The sequence below is a fragment of the Hylaeus anthracinus genome, unplaced genomic scaffold (assembly GCF_026225885.1).
Source record: "Hylaeus anthracinus isolate JK02 unplaced genomic scaffold, UHH_iyHylAnth1.0_haploid 12002, whole genome shotgun sequence".
Lineage (NCBI taxonomy): Eukaryota > Metazoa > Arthropoda > Insecta > Hymenoptera > Colletidae > Hylaeus > Hylaeus anthracinus.
Window position 1 is genome coordinate 8,231,966 of NW_026534349.1, and position 23,405 is coordinate 8,255,370.

Consider the following 23,405-nt stretch of genomic DNA (forward strand, 5'->3'; position numbering starts at 1 on the left):
TATATGTATAAATACAGTGGAAATACAGTGTGAATCGTTGTATTATTATGATTTTTATAAAACGATTTGGAGAATCCTCTATAGTAGCACCTTTGATCGGTAGTCTGCGAAAGACAAGTCAAAAGTTAGACTGTCAAAGCGTTAGTCTTCTCTTGGGATGTGACGAGTATATTTACAAAAGCACGTTTAGTAAGATTAGCTGGAGGTGCTGCGCGGGAGAAACGGTGATAAGGAGCGAACCGAGGAACGTTAGGTTTAGAAACAAGTGCGATCGTAAAAGTTCCGAACCTGAAACTCCGCCGGGCAACGAAGCGAAAACCGCGCGAGACTGCTACTAAATATGAATCATAAAAGAACCATAAAGATAATTGTATGCTAATAGGCGAAGCGTATGCGCCACGTTGTCCGGAACGCTTCAACATTCTATCCGTTATTATCTACGTAGCTGCGTCATATGTTGAACATACACTGCATGCACGTTCGCTGTTCCTCATCGACAAATTTCTTGTGATATCTCCTAAAATTAATTATGACGCGGAAAGTATAGCAGAAACATAAGACGCAACACCTTTTACATTCTGTCAAATAAGTACAAGGAATTGTTGAAGGTGCGCCGTGGTATTCTGGTCTAGGAATTTCAAAAAATTGATTTTCTTTTTGCGTTTTGTCAGAAATGCGTATGAAATTTGAATGAATCGAATATCTTTGCAATTACAACATTTAAATAAACTAATTTATAGTTATAATTATAACGATAACTAGAATTTATAATATAGCAAATATAGAACAAACGAAGCTACAAACTACAATTAGTATTATTAATTCATGAATCACACGTGGCTTTTATTAATAGCGTGGGCTGATTCCCAAGAATCCGCGGATAATATAGGTTGATAGGAAAGCCAGGAACTTTCCCTTCCCTGGGATAACCACCATTCAACAAACCCACCCACACGAGCATACAAGCATACCAATCTCATTCCCTGAAATATGTGAGGCGCACCAATCGAAAACGCTTATGCTAGGTGCGCATTAAGCGCAACGAGAGCTCGTAGTAAAGCAGGATAACATGCTTCGCATTGCACACTTCGCATCTAAACGCAATTTCCGTTTTATGCGTAGCATTGAATTATTATTACACAACAATGGATTACAATTCTGAAGTGTTTCACGCAAGGGAATTGTGATTATTATGAAAATATACTTGTCCCCCTATTATTCTCTAGGCAAATTGTTCCAATGCTATACACCGAAATGTACCATGAATAATATTATATTTATACAGCTTACCTACGTTGTTGATTTGCTTGTTCAATTTACAAGCATCGATTGCAAGTTTACTTAAAAAAAAAAGAACTAAAACTCTCAAGAGAACAATCTCTACAGCTATCGTATCGGAGTAACGCCGAACAATAGCGACTCGCAGCCCCCATGTTTGCATGAAATCTTTCCATCGATATGATTCGCAGAATACGTTGGGAAAGCTTGGCTAACTGTTTGAAAACAGGTTCGAGAACACTGTGTATACGCAAACTCATTAAAAGTTCAATATTTACGATGCATAAAACGAACGAATTAGCAGGATTTGTTGAATACCCAACATCCTCGAACAGTGAAACTGGCTATCGTGCAACTGCTTACTTCGACAAACTATTTTTATTTCATGGAAACAGCTTTTTCCGAAAAATGTGCTCCCTCGCGCGTAATCAATTTGAATTACGCGAGGGTCTCGCGTTTATTCGAACAATTATTCGAGGCATTCTATTCCTAAAGTCAGCTATACTGTTCGGAAACTTGGACATTTCCTATTATAAATAATACAAAAAGTATGATATTGTTTCTAAACTAGATTAGTAATACTCGCGGAATATTTTTCTCATACTTTCGAGTCTAATTCCACTGAACTTTTAGATTCCTATGTGAACTCTCGAAATTGTTCGGACCGAAGAAGCCACGCGGTTAAATTTATCGCCACGAACATATCCACGAACGGAGAGTTTGCGATCCTCTCGTGGAATCGTAGGACGCGGGATTCAACCTGAAAGGATGGGAAGCTCGGATAAGGAAAGAAAGTATACAAGACAGCGCCCACAAATGCAGAGGGTGATCTTTCACGAGATCGTGAATCGAGAGCTGAGAGACCCAGAAGAATCTTTCCTTGACCGTGTCGCCGACTTTTACGGTCGATCGTCTCCGAGAGCTTTTACGGATCTTGATGAGAGAATACCACCGCGATGTGTAAACCATGAGCGTCTCTCGAGCCTTTGAAACTCTTCGTTCCTCGGAAAAGCGAAGGTAAACGGATGGAAAATGGACTAAGCAGGTACGGCCTTGAAAATCGGATCACTTTCAAGGTTTCAAGTGACTCTCGAACGGGGTAACTCTAACACTTTGAACTTTTTAACGACTATCATGTGTGTAAAATTTGAAAAGATGTAAATATACAGCACGTTACGTTTAAGGATGGTCACTCATGTGAAAATCAACTGCCAGTAATTTTCTAGATTAAAATTTGAAAATAGATGGAATAAATGCAGTGTGTAAAATTGAGTTTGAAAATTAATTTTGAATGAATTAATTTTTGAAAAAAAATACATACATGTCAGGATTTGGGTGGTTTACTCTATGTATGAAATCTTCGTGCACATTAATCTTTTGAGGAACACAAAAAATCGAAAGATGCCCTACAATTTTGTCGCAGAGTGCAGTCGAGGAGGCAGACGGACAACCAATCTTGTCCGAACTCTGACTTTTCCAAGCAAGTGATTACACGGATTGCGGGAGCTTTAAACAGACCGACAGCAAGCGTTCCTTTGTCCTATCGCAAACGATCGGACGATCGGACGTAACGACACAAGACGAGGAACATACCTAATCGAATTTTGTGAAACTTGTTACGGCGCGTCTTACGGGAAGAGGGACTGCCTTTGTGGACGTGTTCTCCGCGAAATGCCAAAGCGAGAACCGTACAGACAATTAAAGATGAACAATGCGCCACGAACGCCGATGTCCTCTCGAAACTATGCTCGGCCGGAAGCACGCCTATACGGCTCGCTCCCCATCGTTCGAAGACCAAAGTCGTTCAAGTTCCAGGGACTTAAGTTCCGAGCGTAATTTCGCGTTTGTGGAAGCCACGGAAGACGCACGGGGCTGTTCCGTGATAAAAGTAGCCACGCGAAAAGGGAAAACCGTCGCTTTGTCCTCGAAGCATAAAGTCGGGCGCAACGAATAGCCATCACCGCGGTCCCGTGGCTTTTCGGGGGACGGAGGGGGCCAAACGAGGCCACTTTAATTTACGAAACTTGCTTGACATGCACGTCCAACCAGGAACGTTGATTTACTAACGTACGAGGGACTAAGCGAACCTATTTCGACAGGAAATCGAGCAGACATCGAGAGAGTGCTCGTGTGCGTGAGCCACGTACAAAGGGTTGGCCAGCCTACGCTGTGATCGGAAGCTGTCAATATTTGTTCGTGTCCGGTAACCGAGTAGCGAGCGATGAACCGTAACGTCATCAATTATCTCTTACATACCGCTGCTCCGTGCCCGTTGTCAAATTTCGTCTGCTTCATGCCCCGATAGGCTGCGACTTCCTGATATGGGGACCAACCTCGCGTGCCACGCCTCCATTGTCTCTTTCTACTTACCTAGAGTGCCGGCCAGATTTGAGTAAACCGATGGAAATTGTCTCTGGACCGCGGAGAACAATAATGACCCCGGTCGAAATTCCACCCTGGGTGGAAATTGCTCGAGCGGAATGTCGAGACCGGTCCTCCACCGTTGAATCGATACTTGGCCCGTATGATACGAGCAATGGTTCGGTCCTTGACGCGTAGAACCGCTCGCTGACTCGCGCGAATATCCTCCGGAGGGAATTGGAGGATTGCGAAAGAGGTGAACGAGGCTGGCGGAAAAAGAGAGAAGTAGCCGGGGATATTTCGTGGCGACGCGATTTCGAATGATACCGGGAATCGACCAACCACCTGGGATAATATTCCCTGGCAGTTCCATTGGATCTTTTTATTTCAAATTTCAATTTTTTTTTTTTTTTTTTTTTCATGAGAGAGAAATATTGTGGGTATCAGTTGGAATAACGGGGTAACACGTCTATTGTCAGAATTACAAACATGAATGCCGTATAGGAAGTGCTATAAAATAAATAAAAAAAAGAGGTAGTTCGACGGTTCTCATGATTCCAGTCCTCCCATTTATTTAAAAAATATATGTATATAATTTATTGTAATTTCTTGAAGTATTACCTTGAAAAAAATTAAAGATATCAGCTGTCACTCCTCGGAGGTCACCGTGAGACGTAGCTGTCCATGTACATTTTGACCACAGTTTTCATTCTCAATTGAAAGAGATATTCAGGTGGTATGTTTTAGGTGGGACACTCTATAAATCGTTTAAAAAGGACAAAATTATTTCTCCATGTTAAATATAACTAAATATAAATAATGAATCTAAAAAAACTCATGACTCTAAACTCATTGATGATCTCATTTGTCCCTGATGCAGGCTCAGTAGATGATGCTGAGGATTCTGAATGCTCGGGTATTCTAGATAGTTTAGCTTTGGATGTGTCATAGTCAGATGATTCTTCCATATCTGAAAGTGTTGAAATAAAACCTTCTTATGCAGGAATTAAATCGCTACGGAGAGTTCCTGGTAATCCAATCTTGTCCCCAAAGCCTTCCATAATGAGATTGATTAATACAAAAATTACTCCAATTAAATTTAAAGAAACAGATATAGAAGACTTACCACATTCCTGAATAATATCTTAAAGAAGAATTAATTTTTGAATGTTTCTTCACGCATTCAATCATCTCGCGAGCGAGCGAGTAGAGTGAGTGAGTCGTCGAAGGGTGACTAAATCACTTTGTCAGATGTTGGTTTGTCCCTGTCCACGGGCCACCCGCTGGGAAACTATGGCACGTGCGGTTACAATTGTCACAAAGTAAATCACAAACTAAAGGGTTAATTAAACCAACGTCAGCCAGGTGCTCGTGTAAATAATCATGCACCATCCGCGGAGTGTTCGTGTTTGTTCCATGTGTCACACTCAAGATGGAATCAAAGGTCAACGAGTGTCCTATCCTCTATAAGGTGCAAAAGATTTCATCCCGATTGGTCAAGCTATCTCGGCGTAATCGTTGAACAGACATTAAAAAAATAATATACGAATCGAATTTAGAGTACCTCCTCCTTTTTCGAAGTCGGTTAAAAAGAGGTACAATATACGATAGTGGGAAGTGACACAGGAAATTGCTTTGAAAATTCATATATTTAACTCTGTGGCTTCGTATTTATTTACAGATTTACTAATGTCATTGTAAACGAACTTAGCTGTAGCTACGCTTTGTTTAGTTAACATTACAAAATGTGCACTAACTTCTACGCGACATATAAGCTTCTATGAATTTGTTTTCATGTAATAATTTAAGTCACGTTTATTAGCTACTTCACTTAACTACCGCCAAGCTGCTGCACAAGCAACGCGCGAGAAGTAATCGATACGCGATGATGAGTTGTACTTGTTAAACAACAACTTGGCCGAATCTAAATCTAATACAATCAAACGTAAGCTTGACACAAGACAGTAGCTAAACATAGACATCGAGTGATTTGAAGATCTTTTAGTTCCTCTGCGTGCGCGACATGTTTTGTTATTCGGTAGACGTGATGTTAAAGCGCAAATGAAGCTGAAAAATGAACGGTTCACTAATCTCACGCTGGTTATCGAATGATCTAGTGATGAGGAACATATCTTGCAAATACTATACTGGCATAGTTTCTTCGTTTGTTTTATCAAAATGTTTCCATCTGTCGTTTATAAATCTAACACAGGAAACTGCTTCTTCGATGGTACAATGCTGGCAAAAAAATCAATGTCTTCAGAACCGCTTTAATCACTTTAATTACTCACTATAGCTACGTCTCTTTCGCTAAAGCGACTTCTACGGAACGATAAGGATATTGCACGCGATTGATCGCTCTCTCTCCCTCTCTCTCGCTCTCTGCACTCGTGGAAAACGTATCGAATATTTGAACGAAAGACCTGTGCAAACAATTACTTCCTTGCATGATCCATGCGCTGCAAGCATCAGCCAGCTGATTACACTTGATTAAATGCAATTATTTCGTTCGGTAAAATAGTAAAAGTCAATTTCAGACGAGATACTCTGCGTGATAAAAGGAACAACTTATTCAAATCGATGATGTCGGTATCCGATCCCTTCCTGTATACATCCGAGAGATATCGATCGCTGCTGTCTACGTTTCGATTCCAATCGTTTCGGCAAAGTTGTACGAGGCGTTAGGTAAAGAGATCGAAGCTAACGTGAAACATTAGCTATAATTTCGGTATCGACTGTGAAGGCGGGGGTGCTGTGAGGTTTTGAAACTCGTCAAATGATTTCTTTGCCACGTTCTGAAGATCGTCCATGCTGCGCATCGTGATATTCGTGATGTCGTCCAACTGACGACGCGTTTGGTTTAGCAGATCGTCCGTCGACTTCGCCGCGGTAGATGCGATATCTTTCATCTCTCCGTGGATTTTCTCGATCACCCATTCCACCGCCTGCCGTCCCTGAAACGCAATTGTGCTGAAGACACAATGTTCCATGCAAGCAGCAAAGTTCATTTGCACGCGTGTGCGTCGCAATTTCGGGTTCATCACAAAAAGATTGCGGATTTTATGCATTTATGACTTACAGTAATATGTTGACTATGTATGTTAGAGTATAATTTTGTAAGAATAACTCCTTAGAACGTCGTCTAAAGGTGAACATATTATACATGTGTGAATTTATTTCTGATCAGCTACAAGATTACAATATCAAAAACAGTTCATCCATATTTTTCTTAATTCGCGTGTTTTTAATAAGCGTTTAATTAGTGTAGCAATCAAAAATTAATATTTTCGTAAACGCGAAATACATGTATATACGCAGACTTACTTACCCAATGCAAAAAAATTCAATAAAATAAATCCAAACACCATTTTACACAAAAATCTTGAAAAACTACTTTCTTCGGTCTCTCGATTAGTATAAGCCCCTAAATCGACGAGCTTCAGAAGTTGTACGGAAAATCAGAAAAATATAGAACCACTTACCTTTTTGGCGTTTTGTTCGATAGTCATGGTCAGTAACCTCTCCAAATAATCAATGAGTGGCACACCTGAGATGGAGATGACCGCCTGTTGCGTTAACACTGTTTTCTGGGAGTCTTGCGGGTCCGGCATGTATTTAACTTCCTCGCCGACTGAGACGTGTTTCCCCAGGCTCACCTGCAACAAAAATACAAATCTCGAATTGAACGATTTCTTGAAATTCTTGTCATTAGGCAATTACTTTGATAGATTGTATCTACTTTGTCGATTTAAGTATTTACATCAATACAGTCAATGTATTAAACTCTATTGCGTTCATGTTTTTTTCGCTTATTTGCCGGTGCTTTAAACTTTGGTAAAATTGATTTTTAAATAAAATATTATGATAATTATTAAACAATAACTTTTTTTTTTAATAATACCTCAAATGCATCCTATTTTACAATTTCTGAAAGTTTCACAAAAATTGCTTCACAAATAATAAAGTTACGATGATTTTAGTAACGTACATGTTTGCCCAAAAACGTGCGATCCTAGACGCATGTCTTGCAGATTTCTTAGCGGTCCTTAATGTGTTAAGTGTATCGTATGAATAGGAGGCGCTATCCCTATCTACAATATCGAGATGATAATGAAGTAAAGAAATTACTACTACTACCAGTACTACTACTACTACTACTACTATTAATACTATTCGCACCCTTTTTGCAATATTTTACAATAGTTTTTAAAGTCCAATTAAAAACAGGAACCAAATTCTACTATCCTTCATTTCGGAGAAATTCTATAGTGAAATTTCGCTCGGGTCTCCCCCGACCCAGGTCGCGGAATAATTCATTTTCGTATCCCGCGAAATGAGAATAACTCTCTGAACGGAGAAAAATAATTAGGTGATCCACTTTGATGGAGATCACTCCGCGGAAGAGCCAAGTACAATAGGACCAGAGACGAGAGGAGGCGACAGTTGCAATGGAAGGGAAGACACAGCGCAACAATTGCACGTTTCGCATTTCTCGAGTTCACTTTTATCCTCGCGGTGACGAGGTACCGGTTCGTACGGGGGTAATGATGATGACGCGCGCTCGCCACTCCGAAAATTGCATCATTATGAGCTGCGTGCGACTCATTCGTAGCGGTGCAGCGTGAAGCACTATGGCCGCGGAACTGGAACAATTGAATCGCGAGGGTGCAATACGTTTCACGGGGGAATTAACACCCGCGGGCGTATTGTGGAGCCCACCCTGGTCGAGATAGAGAGGCACGGTCCTCTATGCTCTCCGCCATATTGGCAATCAGTGAAGTCGACTGTGTTACATCGCGACTGCCTTCCACCCCCTCGATTCGCGGTCACCCCTCCCGCGATCTTGTGACTTCGTCGCTCACATACAATCGGAGGACTTGGAAAAATTAAAGTCCCGTTTCGAATAGCGTTTCATCAATTACGCGGACCGCGAATTTCGGAAAATGGTTTAATTCGCCTAACGAACGGGAATCGCTATTCATGCTCCGACCCCCTTCGACACTGTCGAACACAGTTCTTTGTTCTCGCTATCGGCGAGCACGCTGACGACATCGCGTGAACGTTATTTCCGTTTGACAAACCCATTTTGTTCTTCTTCTCGTTTATAACGAATTTTTTATATTTATTTTGCTGGAATATGTTAGAACATTTACCATAATTCAACCTGTAATTTTACTATAAAAATAAATGTACTGAAAGTATACGTACAATGTATGTACAGTGAGTTCCATAATTATCCATACCATCTGTGTCTATTACAAGAATTCGTCCCAATTAAATGATAGGTTTCATTTGGTTGTTTCTAAATAAATATTTCTTTATAAATATGTACATATTTATAAGCATTACACATGAATATTTTTATAATGAAGAATTTCATTGAAAACATCAAACTTATCATTTCGTTTAGATTAAAGACTGACGCTCTAGACCTGACTCCCTCCAAACATTTACCAGTTCGCCGCGGCGTGCGCTGTTCGTCTCCTTGGCGCCCAAGTTTCGATTTTAGTTAACGACTTTCGGCCTAACCGCACTGCTAAACGTGACCGTACCGCAATGTTGCGGTAAATGAAAAGCAAACGCCGTGCCTGCTGCGGAGACCGAGGGATTGGCAAACATCGGTTTCGACGCGCGGCTGACGAGAAAAATTTCAATTAACCGATGCACTAGAATAGGGAAAAGGAGGAGGCGATGGGAACGGGATCGACGATGTACGCTTTTCGTACTCTACTCTCGTCCGAAAAAAGGTGAGAATTAATTACTTCGTCGTTGACGCCAGGTCCGAGAGGGGATCGATCGTCTGCTTGATAGGATTTAATCGCGCGCCGAGCATTTACTTTTTGTTTTATCGTGTTTCTTTTTACTTTTGCGCGGGTTGGTGCCGACACATCGCTCTTGTTTTCCATTCGTGCTCGTTGAAACGCAACGAAGACGATTACGTCGCCCCTTGTGCCGAATGAGTTGCGAGGGAATGCTCATAGACAAAGTTCGTCTTCGGACTTTTACTGCGGAAAACGAATTTAACGCGACATTGAAGCGAGAATCGCATTTTCAACCCTCTCTTACGAAACTAGATCTAACTTGGAGTGGGTATTTATGCCACTTAACGCTTATTATCGTCGTGGAATTCATAGTACAATTTTAAGTAAGCTCAACGAAGTTTTTGAAGGTGTTATTACGATACTATTCAGGCCATATCCTAAACTTTCTCTTTTCTTATTCTGCAGTGACAGATATACATATAGTACAGATTGTACATACACTCTCAGTACATTTATTTTTTGTAGCAAAATAAGAGATTCAATTATAGTAAATATTCCAACAATGCACGTACACAGTTCCTATCTAGAAAATTAAAATCAGGATCGACCCTGATCAGACCAGTAGAACAAGTATCGGACTATGTTTCATAAGTAGAATGCGCCTCTCACAGGCCAGACAGGTTGAAATGTTATCCACATCATGAAAACAATTACATGCTCATTAATATAAATACATTCGTGTCAATTTCCAAACACTCTCTTAAGATATCAAATGTATATATTGCATGTTAAAAAGTATAAATTATGAAGTGAAAAAATAATTTTTAAAATTAAGAGCTCAAATTTTACAGGAATATTTATATATTTGGAAGGTATTTAGAAGGTGCGTAACATAGATTTAAAAAATCATTAAAATATGGACCGGCCTACTGTTCTCTGTTCCCGAGGGGAAAGAGCCTAAATCTTGGCGAAGGTACTAATGGCATTGTTAGGAAAGAGGAAGGTAAACTGTCGCGCAAACACCGAGCGTGGTGCTCTCCAATCAAGAATTCTGGGTGATTCCGTTTCATCGTTCGCCAATATAACGAGGATAGAGCGGAAGGGTAGCCCGGCACGGTGAAGGGTCGTTGTGCCGGTTAAAGAGCCTTCTTCAGTGTGCAGTGTGCACTTGCGAGTAATTAGCATCGCCGCATAATTGAGAGGACTTTACAATCTGGCTGGAGGCGGCATTGTTCGGGGTCTGGGGTATGCTCCCGACTTGGCCGTACCATTCGATGCCTCAAGAGGGTGCCACAGCCGGAAGCCCAAATCTACCATGACGTAACGTCGGAAACTGGATCGACCTCGATGGAGTTCGACCTCGGGCTTTCTCTCGCTCGAGGTAATCGCCGATTTCAGCGGATTTCGGGGAGATTGGGAATCGTGTGCTGACAAATCCGTATTAGATCGTGTAAACGGGGGCTTCCAGTCATCTACTCTCAGCTGAATAGATACGCGCGGTTTCCTTGCACATTCGATTCAATTACTTGTTTCCACGTCTATATACATTTCTGAACAAACAGTGGGCCGCGTTCGTGGTCCAAATCGATACGCTCGACGCTCTCTTGATCCGTATGAAATATTATGCAGGCTTTCAACGTGCGATGATCATTGGCCCTACTCGACTGCCACCGATTTCCCTACGCATTGAAACGTGTCGATTCCAACAGCGACGGCAGCACTGCTTGATAAAAGAAATTACCGTGGATGATCGAATTATTATTGACATGAAGGAAAAATTATTTTTAGAAAAGTTTAACGCGTTGATCGCCACGTTAACTACGTATGACCGACAGGAACGTTAACTAAGGAATTCAAAAATCAATTCTGAAAATCAGGTATCAGGTGTTAAAGGAAACAAGTCGGAAGTCGAAAATGTAAATTTGAAAAAGTTCTCCTTTAAAATAGTTTAAAGAAAAAATGATATCACTCACTGTCTAGTCCGTCATATTTACTTGAACATATTTTTTTTTTATCTATGATAAAAAAGATAAATTTATTTCATAATTTGGTACGCCTAGTGATGTACGATAGTTTCATTAAAAAATCTAATTTTTTAGAAATCATTAATATATTTCAAAATCAGCCTTACATATTAAGTTGAATGCTTGTATTGTAAAATTACGCTTTATTTTTTATAAAAATATGTATTTAAATTGCGAAACAGAATTCTTGAGTTTTGCCTGTAACAACTGCGTGTATCCCCTTAAATCAGTCTCGTCTCGCGACTCCATATTTCAATCGGTTGAAAAAGTGCTGGCGCTGGCTGCACACGCGTCCGCGCATAAAAATTCCCCGTAAATGGTATGGTGGTCGCGCGTTCGAGAAACAAGAACCGACCCTATACCGCGTTCAGCCGCCGCGCAATTTGTTCTTTTTATGATTTAGTGGGCTACGCGTACAATAATTCAGTCGCCAGGCACATCCAGTCGGCCCCGTCGCGCTACCCCAAAACGCAACCCTCTCGAGTTCTCCATCAGCAAAGTCCACGGGGAGTCCCCGAACACGGCCAGGATACATCACCGATACACGCGTCCGTTATTAATTCTCGTCCGATGCCACCCGCTCCGTCCCCGCCGCACACCTACTATCCTTCTATATCTCCCGTGTCTCGGGTTTTCGCGCCTGCACGCACGGAAATTCGTGCCAGAACGAAGAAGGGATTGTTAGAGAGAATACACTAGTCGTCGCGGGTAAAATATCGTTCCGGTTCCCTTCGTGCACGGCAACGTATTGCGGTGAGCCCCGAGCGGAGGCCCGTTTCCACGTGCGCGACTCTTGATTGATCTATCGGCTTCGGTTTTTGCACGATTACGGAAAACTCGAAATTAACTCACAGGTTAACCCTTTGACTGCGAAGGACTTTTAAAAAATATCAGCTTATAGGGAATGACGTGACGAAACTTTTTTATATTAACAGTTTATTCATAGGATGCTTAGTTTTGAAAATAAAAATTATAAACAAGTTGGTTGCGAAAAGTTGAAATTCAGGAAAAAGATCTTGAAAGTTTTCAATTTCTATCTCTGCCCGAAATATCCTGACTATAGTAATATTAGTCCAATAAAAGTTTCGAGTTTCCAGTCAAATCCCGAAATTCAGGCACCCGCTGCAGCAAAATTTAAAACAATAACGCGATTAACTTAACGCGATCGAGCGTCGCGCGTAACAATGTTGTAATACATCTGCTGGATAATCCGATAATATATCCACCGACGCGGACGAACGCGTCGACGGGAAAATATTCCATCGTTTTTTCGCGAGCGCTCGTATTCGTCGCAACGCGACTCCCCGAGCGCGACGATGCATTGTTTCAGACATCACGATATTCACAGACCATCGGGGCGCAACACGTATCGAAACGGGGTATTCAACGATTGTGTCTCCCTTCAAGATCTGGTCGATAGAAAATCTCTATAACGTCGAACAGATGTGAAATTCGAAACGATCGCTGCTGTGTAGGTGGAGTGGATCTATAATTCCCAGATATAAGATCCCAGATTTTCCAAAGAATTACCATTCCGCCAAAGAGTTAAAGTAATCTCCACTTATGTCGATATAATTTCTAGTAATATCGTTTCAGATAACGTCAAAAATGTGTTATATTCATAACTTTTCATTATTTTAACAGAACTCAATTGCGTAAAATAATCAACACAAAACTTTCTTTTGAAACTGAATTTCAACGTTAGCGTTATAAGACTGTCTTTCAAATGCTCTTCATACTCTTCCATTCGAAACTGTTTTTTCCACGAAAATTTGTCAACATTGCAGTAATTCTGAGAGCAATATGCACGCGAAATTGGATGATCATGTTACTGCAAGATGACGCTCAGCCCTACACGGTGGGTCAAAGAACAAACTCGAGAAGTTATTTCAAAGTTTCCATGGGATCAACTTCATAAGTCACTGTATACGATCTTTTCTCATTCTTGTGCATCCTCGATCGACCGCTAAAGCCGGTACCATACGTTAGGATACATCCTGTATATGACTGATGCGTTTAGGTTGAACGATACGATGCCGCATTACGTTCCAACAGCGGAACGATACGTATGCGTCCCGCGTAACGTATGCAGCACCAGCAGCGGCCCCTGTCATGGATCCGGAGAGGGGCAAGGGATAGGGATAAATTGCTAAAAGATATCTCCCCCTTGGGATTCGACGGGAATAGGTTATAACCTGGCCCGGACTCCGTCGAGCTTATGCAGAATACACTGGTTACATTACGCGTGTGTACAATGTTGTCTGTACTCGTTTGCTCGCGTGCGTATGAGAACTCGCCAAACAGGACAGATACAGGCAGAGAAAGCGTCGTCGATGTCCCGCGGGGAATTGCTCAATTTTAGTTAAACCTCATCCCCAGCCCCTCGGGGAGCAGGAAACGCGGAAACGCGTCCCCGTAGATTACGCAGGCGTGAGACGATCAGCGGGGAAATATCAGGCGGTGCTTCCTGCTCCCGTCTCTGACCTTAATTGGAAAGACGATGGCGGGAAAGAGGACGTCAAGGATCTTGAGGGACGACGGTTACTTCCTCTGTCCTCGAAGGATGAACGATCCACTCGTTTGAGAAAATTCAAATACAAGTAACAGACACAACAGTAAGGGGGGAGACGAATATTTGTGCTATTTTTGTAATGTTTAGAAGAATCCAATCCACGCAAAGTTTCGTATATATCTAAAATACTTGATACTACAGGTATTCGGTTCGTCGGATTACTATAAGTAAAAACGATCGACGTAGCCGCCTGTCGTAGATGGAGGGGCTCCGCTTTTTCCACAGAGTCACCTGCGGATCGTTCATCATATCAGTAATGTATCGAGCATCCTGGTCTCTCTTTTCTCCTTCCTTGGCCGAGGATCGGGCCAAGGAGCGCGAGAACGATATTTGACGCGTACAAGGAGCCACGAGCAATGCTCCTCTACCTTTCCTTCGCCGTTTTCCGCCCTGTCTTCCTAAAACCCTCCTGGCGCATCCCTCCGAGGAGACCACGAAGCTATGCAGCCTCCGGTAATGCGCGCATCAATAACCTATCATATCCAGCCTTCCAGATGCGATGCTATGCACCCCAGCCCTAACACGTGCCGATTTCTCCTGGTCTGTAAATCGAGTAAATGTATCTGCTTTTCGAACTGGAAACGTCCAGCGTCCAGAATTTTTTGCGTCTGTATTATATGCTGAGAATGAAAGGACCGATGTCGTAACTGCTTTGGCTACGTTCAAAAACGTCTCGTTAAATATACAGGGTATCCCAGCCTAAGTGATACGGAGCTCTAACTCCAAAACTATCGACCGAATGCATAATTTCAAATATGGAAATTCCATGGTAAAATGGGGCTCATGTTTCAGCGCGAAGGAATTTTTGTTAACTTTGTTATTTAACGTGATATGATGGTCAAGTTTCGTTTTTCAAATGGAACTATATATATTTTTTTTGTATACCATGCGATAGTACTTTTCAAGACGAATTCATTAAGTTTTAATGTATTTACCCGATTTTTATTAGTTTTCAAGTTATAACGCTTCAAAGTTTGCTAATTCTCAAGGAAAAATTTCGGTTCGGCTCATCAATTCAAAAGAAAATTGACGCTCTAGACTAAAATACCCCTTTAATTCAATTTCGATGCGTCGCGTAACATAATTTCACGATTTGTTGCCAAGTATGAAACAAGATTCGCGCATCGAATATCGAACCGCCCGTCCTCAATTTATCTCACTTCAGGAAGATAAATTACAAACGCGTGCAAAGTACTTTGTCCAGTAATGCGCGCGCAATAAAGTGTAAATGCAATGCAATAACCATACGAACGTGTTTCATAGAAGTTCGTATTCGACTGATTAAACGTTGTATGAGATATTTCGATTCAGGAAATGAATTAAGTGAAAATGACCGGTGAAACTATTCCTGCGTTTCAGACCCTCTATTAGTACATATGTATAGTATATCGCAACTGAACGGACAATGGGAAATATCGATTTATCAGAACCGTACATTTTTCGGCATACCGTGCTTCGCAAAACTCTCCGTACACGAGAACAAAATTTAGTCGATTTAATTTTACTAGTACTTTAATAACAATTTTAAATAATGTAATTGGGTATAATTAAGGTAGAGTTCATATATTTGAAAATCATCTGTCATTGTAAGCATCTGTGTTTATTATTATATATCACTAATTACACTTTATTTAGTACTATTGAAATATCAATAAAATTAAGTTCAACGAATTCCACCATCATATTATATACGAACACTTTTGCGAGCCATTGTACGTAACTCGTGAATAAAACGTCCGATAAATGGTCGACGTTTAGAATATTGAAATGAAATTTAATCGACGAGCATAATGAAACTCGTTTTCAAGACTGACGTCTAAGGGATAATTATGCATTATTAAGTAATAGTAACAAGGAGCTGTTATTAACGGGATTGTATAAAACGTTTTCAGTGCTTCAAGTACTGCTATTATACTTTTCATAGAACAGTAAACACTCCTATAACGCGGTATGTACATTCAGAACGCGGTTCTCATATTATGCGAAGCAAAAATTGAAACGACCTACCTATAACATGGTACAAATTATACCGTTTTCTACTAATTCTGAGTTTCTTATGACACGGTAGGAATTATTATATTTTGTGCTAATTTCGAGTTTCTTATAACGGTATGCGGTTTCCGTAAAACACAGAACGAATTAATTGTGTCACAGGAAGGTTGACTGCTTAACAAACAACGATAATGAAGAAGCAAATGTAAGTACTTACGTTCACAGTTTTCACCACCATTTCCCTAGCCATTGGATCAACTTCGCTCCATTCGCTAGCGTAGCACGGACCCTTGTGCCCTACTAACTGGAACAAAGGAGAAAACTATAAGCGACTTTTTAACAGACTTCGAAAAGGAGGAGGTTACTCGATTCGACATGTATATGCATATATGTGTATATATTTTTCTTTTTTATTAATGTATGTTCCGTGATTACGCCAAGATGGCTTGACCAATTGGGATGAAACCTATTGCATCTTGTAGAGAATGTCTCTTCGGTGGTCTCTTCCCGTTATCGAGACATTTTGCGATTTGTCATTTTTTATCCGTTTTCTTTGCAAAAACCAAAAAATTTTATACTACTTCTTACTCCGAGACCGATGGACCAATCGGATTGAAACTTCTTCCACTTGGTAAAGCATCACTGCCACTTGGCCCCATAAAAAAATGTGGACTTATTTTATTTTTTACCGCGTTATATCACTTTTTACCGGTACAAGCGTACTGAAATCGGTTGAAAACTTCGATATGTTCGACCGTTTTGAAAAAGTGTCCCTCTAATTTTTCATTCACAGTGGTATAGCTATATTCAACAATATTATAATTAGGTTGACATAATATAACGTTAACCGTGGGTATATAAATTAGTTAATCGATTCAAATTTATTAGCATAAGAACTTATTCGTTATTTGAAAAGCGTCATCGAAGAATAAATCAATAAACGTCGACATTTCGCATACACCAAATATTAATTAAATATACTTTAATAATTAAAAAGAAGTCTGATCACGTCGGTACAAATACAGCATCTATATCATACATTTTACATAGACGTAATTTAACATAGCAATGAATAAATCAATAAGAATGTCGAAATAATTAACGTACTCAGAATACATATCTATGATTTGGCATTTGTTCGTAATTGATCATATATTTCGTTGATTGAAAACACCTTGATTACAGGACTGTGGGAATTATCGCAAAGCCCTTCATAACGATGTACAATCATCCCAATATTCAGTTCCAAAGGCGAACCTTATTATCAGATTGCATGTGGTAATTTCTCAAAAATATTCATCAATCCAACAGCGACTCGCTGCGAGGTAGTGCATGGGAATATTACAAGTAATGTTACGAAATCTACAAAGTACCGACAACTGTAATCCATTTTTGTTCTCACCTTATTGATTGTGTCACTGTGTTATGCTGTATTACGTTGCATTACACTCTTTTATACAGTATTATTTCATATTATACTCTATTATTCTGTAACTCAAGTTCACTACGATTGAAACACCTATGCGTTTTCGTGTAATCAATGAAAAGTCTAGATTGATTTATACACCTGGTGCTTTTAGTTACGAGATCACTAAGAAGGTAAAAAAGGCTAACTCAAATTGGAACGAGCCTTTGCACTTTTCTCTGCCGTCAAGTAATTCCAAGAATGCCTAAACGCGGAGTAAAGGCGATCTCCTCTTACCTTTTAGTTACTGTGCATTCGTTATATACGGAACTGTGATTCGAGGCATTCGTGCGAGTGAACCGGCACAACGGAACGGCTTTGCGAAATGGCCAAGCTTATAGAAAATCCTGCGAAAGGAAGCAATTCGCCGAGCCGAAAAGGATTCGAAGCTAGAATCTCCCAACCCCCCTCGCCTACCCTTCCCGTTGGCTAGGGAAGAACCAGGGATGCTAAGGAAGGTTGTAAGAGAGCCGATGTGTATTCCAAAATGCAGGCGTCTAGCTGGATGATTGCCAAAGAGCGGAGCGTTGAGGGGGATGGAGAGACACTCATTATGAAAGTTGATACCGTCGATGTCGTTGTTTTGTAATTCTCTGTCTCATCCCGCCCTCTACCTTCCTCCTACCTCCTTCGCGTCTTTTTCTTGCTCTGCGTTGTCGAAAGTTTCCAATTTCCTGCTATGCTACTGCCAGTGTTTGTATAGATTATTTGGTCAAACGGTGTGAAACTGTTTGTTTTGTCCATAAACTAGCGCCAGCCAAAGAAACGGCTTCATGACCCCGCTTGTAGATTGATTTCTTACACGGTTGAACTTTCAGATAAATAAATCTACGGTTTAGCTTTACGCGTATGGTGATCGTTACACTTATACCAGAGACTCTAAACGTGGACCATATGATTCCTCAACGGGGCAAGCTGTATTTCTTGAAGAGATATGTATAAAAAATATGAAGAAAATGAGAAGCCACAATTTCCGAGTGAACGAGAATTTTAAAGATACATGTAACCATTAGTGTTGTTATTATTCCCATAACAAAAGTGTAACAATTATAATATCCACGTCCAGCTTCAAACGCTACCAATTATAATATACAGTGTGTTCATTTAAAGTCTTTCCCGCCAAAATCTCGAATATCTCGAAAAGTAAGGAGGAAAGAAGGATGCAGTATCGGTGTTTTATTTAGGTCGAGTTTTCAAGGTCATTTGAAGATCAACTTTATTTTCATAAACGGATTAGATATTTTGATTATTTAATTATTATTGTAGTCTTGTAGCTGACAAAAAGACATTCAAACATGTATAATATGTTGGAGTATGATTGTGTAATAATCACTTCTCACGAAGTCAACCAAAGGTCAATATACTATACATGCTTGAATTCGTCTTTTTATCTGCTACAAGACTACAATAATAATAAAATAGAATGAATAAAATTTAATGAAATTTTTAGAATTATTAGAATTAAGAGAGTGAATTAAGACTAATACCCATCCTAATTACAACACTTGTAGGAACATATGGGGAAAAAAATGAACATTGACAAATTGGTCCACTTTATCCGGTTACAACGTCTGTTGTATTATGAAGGAATTAAGTTTTGAATTGTTTTTCTCATGCTACGTTCGTCATGCGGGCATATATACTTTCTGGGACACCCTAATATTAACCGCAAGCAACTTCCTGGTTTACCATCGGCGGCATATCGCCAATTCTCTTTTGCGTATCCAACGAACGTAACAGGCGACTCGTGATACCGCATCTTCTATCATTGCTTAGAACATCTGCAGAAAAATTGTGTAACGTGTGGCATTATTTAATTCGAAAAATATACAGCTAAGACTTGCAAGGATAAAAGGTCAAAAATGCTGCCCTGATAAAGTCGAATGCGAACGAATAACTTCGCGGCCACTCCACAAGAGTGCGCTGTTGCAATCGATAAGACTAGATAGATAAGCTTCGGCAAGGTTGACGTACCCTATTCTGCTATTATCGACCAGCATGCTCGACTTTGAAACTTTAGCGACGTTGCGCGATATCAACGCTCACGTCGCCTTACCATGTACTAACAATGAATTTGCTGGAAAAGTTGGAATCGTTACCATCATGATATCTTACTTTTACATAATTGTTCATTCATTGTGTGCAAGATTTGTCCCATTTAGCAAAATGATGTTGAATACGAATAAACATTCCAGAAACAAAGTATGATTCTGAGTTAGGCATATATACTATAACATTGTACAATTCATACTGTTTAGAATTGATAGTTCATTTTTTATATTGAACGACCGAACTTGAAACAAAAAAGAAAATTAAGATTTGAACGATACAGTGTCTCAACGACATGCAATATTCTATACATATTCTATGTATAGATAATAAGATAATAAAGTAATTCAATTAAGAGAATCCCACATCTTTAGACAAAAATATGTGAACAACCAAGTACACTATATTCAAATATGTAAATTATAATTTGTAATGAATATTGATTGAATTTGTAACGGTTTTGATACATGGCACATATAGTGTCGTACTATACTATTCTCTACGCAAAGTATGATTAGAGTCCAATGATAGTCTATGCAAAAATGGTACATATACCTGTACCTTGTTTATGTAATCAGATTGACATAAACGACACATGATTCAGATGCAAATAATTTTGTACTTTAAACGGAGAGGTTATGTTAACACCTTGTTGGAAAGATCTTTAATGACTTTCAAGTACTTACTCGTAATATCCATGTAGGAAAACGCCACTCACTGGTGACCAATCTGTGTGAATATAAAACACCGTCCTTGACTCGTCTTTCGATGACATCTGTTCCCAAAACGCATGGGTTTACGGGGTTGGGATATTTTCTATATGCTGCCTTTACCACAGTCTCCCATGGATGCCTAAAAATTCCAGAACATGTTTCAATTTCTAATGCCGTGCATAATTACTATATGAAATTGTTATATTGTCACAAAAATATTATAATATATTTCCACATCATAGCCTTGAAAGTTATTAATGAATGAAATTTCTATACATGACACTCACTCAAACGTGTGATATGACGTCCACATCTTCATATTTATATAATTTTTCCTGTCTGACACAACGTTAACACTATAATTTAAACTAAAAACGGTCACATACAAAATTACATACGACTCCGCCACAGCAAGGTGCGTCTACTGACTACGAATGACGAAACCTAATATTACTTAGACGACCGTAGAAGACAATTGCATTGCAATTTGCAATGAACTTTGTCGTCTCGTTCTATATTCATCTGTCAACAGTTGGTACGCTTGATCACCGAATATTGGTCAGTGTATCAAGTGCACGCCATTAGTTGAACATCTTATATTACGTCACGCAATTCAAAAATGAATTTCTCAAACAAATACAAGTTTCCCGTTAATTTTAAAGTGAGTTACATTTGTACAACAAATCGAGTACATTGTTATCCCAGGAAATAAAATAAAATATACTTAAAAATAATTAACGACTCCATTTATATTTCGATCATAAATAAACTTTTACAAACGTGGATGTTGGTACAGTAATTTATAAGTAATTTTCGCGCTACGTTTACTTTCCATGATATTCCAAAATACTTTCTTACAATACTTTAAACAGTAAGAGGTAACAAATAAAATAAAATAAATCATTTACTTTGTAAAGTAAATGATTTCACGTGCAATGAACAAGTGTAAATGAAACATGTTAAATTTAAAATGCTATTTTATCAGCAAAGGTGTTGCCCGAAAGTTTAGAAGTTTTCTAGAAAGAAATTTGTGTGTTCAAGACCAAATGGTAAATACATTTTAACATTCTCTTCTTTCTGTACTAAATTTTCCGTATGGTGTCCTGAAAAAAAATGAAGAAAAAATGCTACTATTCTCTAATATATAAAACCTGCCTAATTGGGGATGGGAACCCAATAAAAACAATCGTTATAATAATAAAGTTATTAATGATTTCTTGCTTACTATATAATTTACTATTACCCTAATTCAAAAAAGCAGCTGTAAATTAGAGATGATGTTCAATTGCACATTCAATTCAGTATTGGTTGAAAATACCTAATTTTAAACAGTTCTAGAAATAGATAAACTTTGTTTGTGACATCTTACCAATAATAGTTTGAAATTTTCTTTGGTCTGATTTAATGTTTAATGGCACTGCAGGTTGTGGACCTTTATGATTCATAATAATATTTTTAGCAAATTCTAATGCACTATATACAAGACATGACTTTGGTGCTCTAGCTAAATATACAACACATTGTCCTAAAAGTACATCACATTCTGGCATTCCAATCATTTGACATCCATGCATAGTATGAACAGCTATTCCTAATATAAAGAATTGTTAAATATTATTTGTTTTATTAATATTATTAGATAAGTATTAAATACCTATCTAATGAATACAAATACACATTGTTTATTTTTCAAAATACATACCTAAAGCATCTGGATCTGCTAAACCAATATTTTCACTTGAAATTCTGACCAATCGTCTTGCTATATCTACAGGATCTTCTTTGGCTGCCATAATTCTTGCTAACCAATATAAAGATGCATTTGCATTACCACCTTTAATCGATTTATGCAATGCAGAATACAAATGATGAGAGTTATTAGATTCTTCATCAGATAACATATGTGCCTGTTTAAGACTTTCTTTAATATCTTCAAGAGTTATCGATGTAAAATGGGAAGGGTTTGGATTATTTAAAACTTTAGTTTTAACTGCTAATTCTAAGCCATTCAGTGCAACACGTGCATTTCCATCACATACTTCTGCTAACCAGTTAGTTACTGTTTTACTAATAACAAAGTCTGGTTTAGGAGTAAAGCTTAGTTTATTCTGCAAACTATTTGATTGCATTTTATTTTGAGGATCATATATTTCTCCATTAATAGATGAAATTGCTTTACAAATTATTTCCAGTATATTTGATGTTGTTAATTTATTTAGAACAAATACACGACATCTACTTAATAAAGCAGAATTTAAACTGTAAGATGGATTTTCTGTGGTAGTTCCAATTAGTGTAAATGAACCTGCCTCTATATGTGGTAGAAATATATCTTGTTGAAGTTTATTAAACCGATGTATTTTATCCATAAATACAATAGTTTGGCAATGTTTAAATTCATTTTTTGCTGTCTTAACAACATCTTTTATACTAGCAATACCAGATGATATTGCAGAGAGTTTTACAATGTGTACTTCGTCTGCATATACTTCCTTGCATAAATGTGATATGACATTGGTCAAGGATGACTAAAAAAAATTTAACCAATAAGTTTCATTAGAAATTGAAGGTATACAAAAATTAATAATTATGTTACCTTTCCACATCCTGGTGGACCCCAAAATATCATGCTGGGAATACGTCCTTTTTTTAGTAGTTGTTGGAGTACTGTATTAGAACCGACAACATGTTCTTGGCCTACATAATCAATAAGGCAAATAGGACTCATTTTATCAACAAGAGCAACATGTTTTTTATTTGAAATTGTTTTATAATGATTTATATTTGACATTTTCGTTATAGGGCTGGTATTACATTTTTTTGATAAATTTGTATCAACAATTTCTCTATCAAGCAAAGGTTTTTTTGAAGACGATGATTCCTGTAAAATTTCATTTGATGAAAGACATAAGTCCACGTGATTTCCTATATCTTGTATAGCATATTCTCTTCTACAAAGTGGACACAACATTCTTAGATTCTTTTATATATTTTTGTATTTTTGTATTTAGACAGTATTTAGAATGTAATGGGCACAACCACAGACCACAGCCTACTCTAGTCAACTCTAGTGCAGAGATGGGCAAAACCCTATGCTTCGAATAAATTTGATGTTTGCCGATGTTTTTATCTCGTTTCTTTCTTTGGAAAATGTTCAAAAGAGGAAACTAGACAAACTATCAGCAAACT

General features: G+C 38.8%; 2 protein-coding genes and 1 long non-coding RNA gene across 3 annotated transcripts; 1 reads left to right on the top strand and 2 right to left on the bottom strand.

The window, feature by feature from the left end:
• The first annotated feature begins 1,710 nt into the window (after positions 1–1,710).
• LOC128891672 (uncharacterized) lies at positions 1,711–5,919 on the top strand. Its single transcript, XR_008460890.1, has 2 exons — positions 1,711–1,826; positions 1,912–5,919. It is a non-coding gene; the product is annotated as an uncharacterized LOC128891672 (long non-coding RNA).
• LOC128891658 (protein slowmo) lies at positions 5,270–20,674 on the bottom strand. The gene is made up of 5 exons (XM_054151318.1): positions 20,504–20,674; positions 20,190–20,355; positions 16,207–16,293; positions 7,122–7,295; positions 5,270–6,593 (listed from the first exon to the last, which is right to left on the bottom strand). Exons 1-5 carry the CDS (start codon positions 20,533–20,535, stop codon positions 6,357–6,359), a joined length of 696 nt encoding a protein of 231 aa, XP_054007293.1. The 5' UTR covers positions 20,536–20,674; the 3' UTR covers positions 5,270–6,356.
• A 271-nt stretch (positions 20,675–20,945) lies between these two features.
• On the bottom strand, positions 20,946–23,353 carry LOC128891644 (ATPase WRNIP1-like). The gene is made up of 4 exons (XM_054151295.1): positions 22,813–23,353; positions 21,919–22,744; positions 21,586–21,807; positions 20,946–21,319 (listed from the first exon to the last, which is right to left on the bottom strand). The coding sequence occupies exons 1-4, from the start codon at positions 23,185–23,187 to the stop codon at positions 21,222–21,224; spliced, it is 1,521 nt and encodes a 506-aa protein (XP_054007270.1). The 5' UTR covers positions 23,188–23,353; the 3' UTR covers positions 20,946–21,221.
• Positions 23,354–23,405: the final 52 nt, after the last annotated feature.